This window comes from Bactrocera dorsalis, chromosome 3 (assembly GCF_023373825.1).
Source record: "Bactrocera dorsalis isolate Fly_Bdor chromosome 3, ASM2337382v1, whole genome shotgun sequence".
Lineage (NCBI taxonomy): Eukaryota > Metazoa > Arthropoda > Insecta > Diptera > Tephritidae > Bactrocera > Bactrocera dorsalis.
Window position 1 is genome coordinate 52,565,721 of NC_064305.1, and position 8,392 is coordinate 52,574,112.

Sequence of the window (8,392 nt, forward strand, 5' to 3'; positions counted from 1 at the left end):
GCTTTCAATATGGGATTTAGAGGAAGCATAAAAAGATTTTATATTGAAAATATTTAAAATAATCTGTCAATTTGTACCTTAATTGTTCTCCTTATACCAATCCTGAAAACATGGTAAGACACAAAATTATTTATTTTAGATATTTTTCCTCAATAAACTTTACTTATGTAAGTGCGATGGTCTGTGAATATGTGTATATGTATTTAATTCAAAAAGCAAAATCATATTATTACTTACTATTTAATAAGTTAATTAAGAATAGGCAGCTATCAATGAGTTATTGTAGGCAACATTCTCTTAAGCAATATGGATAGGGACTTAACTAAAAGTGCGGATTTATGTATACCTTTTGTATAAAGTTATGTTCACTTAAAGGTTGTTGGTAACACCTACAATTATTATTATTATATATGTTAATATCGAGATTTATATTAGTTAGAATGATTTTAATATAAATATATTGGGCTAAGTATTTACCTATATGATAATACCAACATAGCTTAAGTTAGATACCAAATAAGATTATGGTACATTTACAATTTCATCGAACAACGAATATCGAATTCTTTCGTTACGTTTTTTAATATAAAATTTTGAAATGAGAAATGAAAATCATCTTAACTGCGATAAAGATTTTGTCGAAAATGCTTTAAAATCTCCCCACATCTTTCAAAGACAACCATATATATCTCTTGGCATAAAATAAATCTAAAGTGAGCAAGGAATTTTAGCTCTCCTCTGCGGATAGACTTGTCTTTCATGACATTTTCTCCAAAACTCGTATACTTCAATTACGCGGTACAGAAACAAAAATATTTTTCATTAAATACTATACATATACATACATACTATTTTTTGTTGTATGCATATTTATTCATGTATTTGCATTTACATACAGAAAGTATATAATATTGGAAAGTCGAAAAAGTTTTTTCGTATTTTGTCAATAGATGTCGTTGCAGTCATATACTATATCTCCATCGCTATCAATCATATTGTGTCATATCATACATAGTGTTGGAATGGTGAAATTTTAAGCTTCATTTAGCCAAATACAAATTAAATTTGGAGAATTTAAAAAAACTTAAAGCTGTTCAAAAATCAGTAAAAATACCACTAATGAAATTTGTGAAGTTTACGGAGACGATGCTCGGTTCCGTTCAGGAAATTTTAAAATTTCGATTTACACTGTTGGAATAATGTTTCTAGCGGAAAAATGGCAAAAAGTGGTCGACCAAAATGGTACATATTTGTTTATTTATTTATTAGTATAAATATAAAAAAAAATAAGTTGAGGTTTGATTAGAAATACGAAAAACCTTTTTAGACTACCCAATAAATTACTTTTCCCAACAAATTTTCATTTGAAATTTTACGCAACCTTTGATAGGATTTCAAACTGAAAAGTAATGCCGAATTACAGATCAGCGAACTGTTACGAACAAAATCACAAAGCGAGATCACAAGTATTACCCGCACACGTGCAACTTAGTGCCACTCCCCTTTCCTCATCGCCCTTCTCTCCCACAAAGAACGAGTTACCGCAACAAAAGTGGCTTCGCGTATTTCATACCCTGAACAGGGTATATTAAGTCCCCGATGTTTAAAGAATCTAGAAGGAAACGTGGGAGATCCTATAAAGTGACATTTTCACGAAATTTTGCATAAATTACTAACAGAAGCCATGATCAGATATGATCAACAAAATATATAGCTACGAAAAGTTGTCTACATATCTTCGGTGCAACCAAAGATCATGTTTTTTCTTATTTCAGTAACAAAAAAATACGAGTATAGATAAATAGAAATCGTCCATTTTTGGCCAATACTTTTTATTGATTTCTTAAAATGTCTACAATACGGTAGAAAGGCGATTTTTTTATTCGAAATAATTTTGAACAGCAGTTGGAAGAAGGAGCTGTGCGGAGCGCCGAGTGGCGGACTTGAAACTTTAAACGAGGTTTTCTGAAAACTGTTTTTTTTTTAAACTGTCCTCGATCGTATCTCATACACGGACGGAATGACTTGAAATTTTAAGGGTACACTCAGCAAAAAAAACGCATGGATTGAACTTTTCTAAAATTTCGAATTTTTTATAAAGAAAAAAGTGAACGTGTACCGAAAGTCAAATTTTTGGTATATTCATTTGATAATGTCCATTTCGTGCATTTTTGCTCACAGATGAAAACTCCGCTAATTATTTCTGTTTCAAATAAGCCAATCAGTCGCAAGCGTGAAGAAAGTGTGAGCCAATTTTTTCATGGCACTGTAACTCATGTTGTATACAATGTTTTTGCTGAAAATATATTTATACTGCCGAAACATAAGTTAATAAATGTTAATAAACTTACAGCTCTATTTGTTTACTTGTCGTAGAGAAAAACTCATAAAAGTACAGGCCATCACATGCGATGAACTTATTAGAGTGTAAACTATGTAATTTGCTTGAAGAAAATCGAATAAGGTTCGACTATTAAAATCAAACAAATGTCCAGAAGCTGCTACTATGAGTGCAACCAGGAAATGTATTATAATTTCCACTAAAATATTTATTTCTTATTAAATAAGAAAAATACTATGGAGCGAAGTATTGTAATGGAAAGAATTTTCAATAAATATTTATTTATGTGCGTCTGCATTTTTTGATGTTATTTTTGTATCCTTTTCTTTTCTTATACTAGTTACTAAATACATTTAAAAATAATATTGTGATAGTTTTTTTTAAAAATTGGCATCGGCATCGGCCAAAAATTGTGCATCTGTCGGACACTAATTTGTACAGTCTTCCGAAATAAATGGAATGACATTCTCATACTACTACTCGTATAATAAAATGTTTGCAGAATAAACTATGTGTTAAAAAATATTAATCACATAGAAGTGATATTACACTATATTCTTATCTTTGATTTATGTATGTATATACAAACACACTTCGTTTTTCGCTTATATGTATATGTATTATTATCTGTGTGACTGTATACCATATCTGCGATAGGCCTTCAGACCCTAATGAAACAACGATTCGCTGATTATTTAAAAATTTTGTGACACGCAATTGAAAGTATTTTGTGAAAATATCCTCTAATTTCTTAATGGATCAATCAGATAAGTTAAATGACTGCTTGCCGTTATCACTATAATGAAAATGAAGAAGCAACTTGCATTAAAATTTTAAGGTGGTTTTGTTATATGGAGACCTGTATTGCTCCATACGACCATATGTATGCATGTGTTGCACAATTATTTGCATTGCAAATCATTAAAATAATACAACGAACCATTCACTAACGAGTCAATGAAGCGAAAACTGAAAAATTCTATTAAGCAACAACAATATCATTTATATCTACTTATTGCAATGTTTATGGTTGATCCGTTATATTCGAATGTGTGAATTTTAGCGAAGATATAAGGTAATTATTTCATATATGAATGCATGTAATTATGAATGTATGTATGTGAAATAAAAAGGATTTGTTAATGAAAATATATGTATATGAGTATAGCATCAGTAGAATAAACACACACAATAATGGATATCCTACCATTGATTGTTGGATGTTCCAAATGCTCCAGGTCCACTAACTCTGCGCTGAGTGTGTTTAACGTGCATTTTATCTCCAGAAGAAACTCAGCGTGATCTTTCGGTATGCGGGACACTGCTCACACTGCAAGCGCAGTTAAATGTCACCATACCTTTCACTACCTTAATTCGGATCGTTTACTTTTATACTTGAGTTGGCGAAAATTTCACGGTTTTATCGCTAAACGTACGTGTTTCTACGAATATCAGTGATATATGTATGTACATACGTCTACAGCAACATTTATGCACATACGTACTGCATATGGATTATACATGTACATGCGGAAACAAATATGTTGTCGTACATTTTGAAGTAGTTATACTTTGTACGAGCTCTGAGGCAGGACTTCACTTCATTTAGCTCTCCTCTGTTGAACGGTAGTGGAGTAGTGGTGGGTAGGTGTCTGATTGGGTGGTGTCGCAGATGCACCTGATTTCATTCAACTTTGCACTTTCACTTTGTAATTGTGCTTTGCTTTTCCGTAGTCCTTTGGCGCGTCCTGTGTATTGTGGTATAAGGGGTTTTCGTTGTCGTTGTAGATTCTATTGTGGTTTTGGTGGGTACAGTACGAAAAACGAATATAAACTATGCGTACTCGTGTAAATTTGTTACTTTACTATATATAGATATAGTATATATATAAAGGTATGTATATACATATGTATTACTGTAGAGGTGTAGGTACAATAGCACTTGAATTTCTAATGGGAACTGCTAAGCACATATGTTTTTACAATTATTAAATAGGCAGGGAATAGTATCGATGTTGCTAGTTACTACTGTAATTGTTATGTTTATATGTACGTAATCGGTTAAGAATATTGGCATAAACGCTAGTTATGTATATTAATGACATACAAAATAAGTATTTGAGCGTTAAAGGTAATTGTGTGTTGTTTCTTCAATTGTGACATTAAATTTATCTATTTATTTCATTGGTTAAATACCTTATTCGTTTACATTAATTTAAGTGTTTTGCCAAAAGCAGTTACAATTCGTGCACTGAACGTACATTTCGTGTTGTAACAAAGCTGTGGTATAATCGGCACTGTAATAATTATATAACTTATATTGTTGGCATGCTTCCTATTTCGAACTTCCGAAGCAGCGTAACATTTTCACTCTTTTCTCGCTGCACTGCATTTTCGATTTCTTCGGGTTAAATAACTGCTTTCTTTAAATTGTGAAAAACTGACGCGTTTCGTAGAACTAGATTTGTAAGTTTCAATATTTGGGATTAGTAAATGCTACGGTGGCGATTTATATTTTTTAATTTATTTTTTGTTTTTCACTTTTTATTTTTTTTTTTTACTTTTTAACGCTTTGAATTTCAAACAGGTACGTGGTTTTACTTTAATTTTTAACTATTTGTGAAACTGAGCTTTTGTTGAATGAAGAATTTTATTTGATTATGTAATTGTTTTCATTTTCATTGAATATGAGTGATGCACATTCACTTTCTTCGTCATCGCGAACAGCACTGCACATACTGTGATCTATACATATCTACGTAAGCATATCGGTATGCATATATGTATATGTACATATATATTTATGAATTATATACATACGCACACACATATACACACTTGTATCGAGCACGGAACATACCGAAAAAAAGCACTTAACACATCCTTCAGTTTCCCATTGTACCTAAAATTCCGATACTCAAAGTGACTTATGCATTGTACTCGTATACATGTACATTCATACGGCTAAATATACATATGTACGCATACGGGAACTATGACTTTAGGTTTCAGGAGCACCTCTGTGCAGGTGTGCAATGGTTCACCAAGTCGGAATCCTTTGCACTTTACATTTTGCAAATTTCATTTAAACAATTACATTTTATTAAAGACAATATTCACTTTTGTAACTTCGATTTCGCAGCTTTTGGCAAACAATATTAAGGGAGATGGCAAATTAAATAACATATATTTTATAAAATCAATGGTTCTCCTTTGACCTCTATTTCTTCATTCGGCTAGGATACATTTTTCGCAAAATCTAAAAATGTGTGTGTTCAACTTAGTGCAACAATACTTTAACAATTAGCTCATTTCCTCAAGCTGTTACGCAATAAATAATATTTATCTAAGTCCGCTATAATTTTTCTAAATATTTTTTATGTAACACTTAAACAGCTTTAAGGGATTATTCAATAAACCTTTGATTTGATTAGTCTTTTACTTTCACTTTGACCTGAACTATTCAATACGGACTCCCCACTGTAAGTAAAGCTGTCTTATTCACGGGCGCATTGCTTTGACTTGTTATTCAACTTATCCATATGAAAATCAATAAAGAATGAGCATGTCCTGTCGTCCGAAAGTTCAGTTGTCTTCCCTATGGCACTCAGCGAGAGAGAGAAAGGTCCTCTCAGGAGCACAATGTGGAGCTTTTCTCATTGCAACCGTGTTTTCTTTCATTCATAAAAACGAACGCACCCAACACAAAATCTGACTGTCGAGCCAAATTGGCAAATCGAAGACGAAGGCGTTTGTGAGTATGTGCATTTGGTTCGAAGTAATATAAATAAATTTCGAAAAAAATATTATATACACATATATGTATGTACATGCCTGTACATACGATATGTATATGACATAATGTCCTCACAAGTGCGCTCTATTGTGCGATGTGATTTCAGCCTTATTTGAAATTACTGTTCATCATAAAATAGGTGAAATTATATTTACTCAATGTACTTACATATGTATCTTCGTTTCTATACATTACATATCTACATACATGTACATATGTATAAATAAAAATTAATCGCCAAAATGTATGTACGCTCATAACTTTCATACGACTGAACCAAATTTGAAAATTATTTTTTTAAAATGTTCGTTGAGGTTCAGAGATGGTTTCTGCGGAGAAAAAAATTCGAATAATTGCCGGAAAACCCCTAAAAACAGCCCTTTTATTTTTCTCATACAAACGAATGAATATTTGTTTTTTAGTAACGCTAAGAGAACGGCTGAACCAATATTGATGAAATTTTCAAGAGAATGTTCTGTGTGAATCGGGGAAGGTTTAGAAATAAAAAACCTGTATGTCTTTCATGAGGAAAAGTCGGAAAATTGAAAAATTCCAAAAAGTTAATTTTTTCCATACAAATTTTTTCATTAAACTTTTTTGTTTTGTTTTTCAATTATTTAAATCGTTCAAATTTGGCGTTTGCTTCAAAAATTTTTGAAAATTATTCAGTGAAAATGTTATGTGTGTTGCAAACAAAGTGATCAATTACAGATTGAAATTTGTTACGATGCCATGAAGAGGTCGCGCTAATATCGGTCGGCGTTCTTTTTGGCATCAACATACATTAGCAGCTCAAGGCACATCACCGAGTACTCCCAGGATGCGATGACATACGTGTGGTATTATGGATCGCGGTCAATCAGCAAGCGATCGTCACGATGTCACAGCAAGACTTTTCCAGCAACAGCTTCGATGGACTTTATCTTGAAGCAACATTCATATATATGGTGCTGTTAGATGCTAAATGTACTCTGTTGAGTGGCAAAAGAAAGGTTTGCGCACGCACACATTCTTCTTTGGATTGTGGATGGTGGTTACATCAGATCAAATTGATGAAATCATTCCAGCGGAAATTCCTGATGCAAAGAAAGATACAGTATTATACGAAGTGATGAAAACCAATATGGTTCATGGACCTTGCGGACACTACAATCCCACTTCGGATTGTATGTCTGACAATAAATGCACGAAACAGTATCCACATGCTTTTCTTTCGAAAACACAAACTAGAAATGATGGATGTCCACTCTATCGGCGTCGCCCACCAGACGACAATGGCAGGACATTCAGCATTCAATTTGGAAGAGTGAATATCGAAGTTGACAACACATGGATCGTACTATATTCACCTTTATTGTCTAACTCACATTCAAAACTCATATCAATGTTGAGTATTGCAGTTTGGTGAAATCGATAAAATTCGTTTGTAAGTACGTCAACAAAAGAAGCAACATTGCAGTTATTGGTCTTGAACGATACGGTCGATACGTGAACTAAAGCGCTTTGTAGGATATTTACTTTTGCCTTTTCCGACTGCTGTGCGTCGCGCAGTTAATTTGGAGAAGGCCAAAGTGTGTACTTCGACCCAGAGAATACAGTACAGCCAGTGGAAACACCGCCAGCAACAAAATTAACATTTACGAGTTTTTGCTCAACTTTTGTCAGAGATCCGTTTGCGAGGACATTCGGAAATACCTTGATATTATACATGGAATGCATCGTTCAAGAAATTATTGCTCAGAAGGCAAGGCCAGCCAGTAGATTGACATCCAGGTGTGTTATCAACTAATGCATTGGGACGAATTTACGTCGAATTTACGTAATCCACCCGAAAAACGACGATTGTTTCTATCTTCGGTTGCTATTGATAAATGTTCGCAGTTCAACTTCATTTGAGTTATTGCGTACTGTGTGTGCAACTTTTTGAGAAGCAAGCCAGAAATTACAATTGCTGGAAAATGATAATCATTGGAATGCAAATGAATTTCGCACACTTTTCGCGATAATCATTTCGCCATATCAGCCTTCAAATCCATGTCTATTTTGCGATACAAACAAAAATGAAATTGCCGAAGACATTTTACATCGTCTTCGCTAAAAATTGGAAATGGATCAATTCCGGTTGATACTTCCGGTGATTTGATATCAATTCCATTTACCAATTATCAACTCATCACGAATCGGGCATTGCCCAAATTATCGATTCCTACGATTCCTTAAGTGTGGGCGCAATGTTAGCTGTCAAAAATACCGAT

General features: G+C 33.2%; 1 protein-coding gene across 4 annotated transcripts in view; it reads right to left on the bottom strand.

The window, feature by feature from the left end:
• LOC105225382 (uncharacterized) overlaps positions 1 to 5,091 on the bottom strand; it is a 57,615-nt gene extending 52,524 nt beyond the window's left edge. For 2 of the 4 annotated variants that reach the window (XM_049453798.1, XM_049453799.1), the window contains exon 1: positions 3,549 to 5,089. In XM_049453798.1, the coding sequence (XP_049309755.1) occupies positions 3,549 to 3,616 (68 nt within the window). In that variant the 5' untranslated portion in view covers positions 3,617 to 5,089. Of the gene's footprint in view, positions 1 to 3,548 lie in introns of all 4 variants that reach the window. The other 2 variants (XM_049453797.1, XM_049453800.1) reach the window with 2 other exon arrangements.
• Positions 5,092 to 8,392: the final 3,301 nt, after the last annotated feature.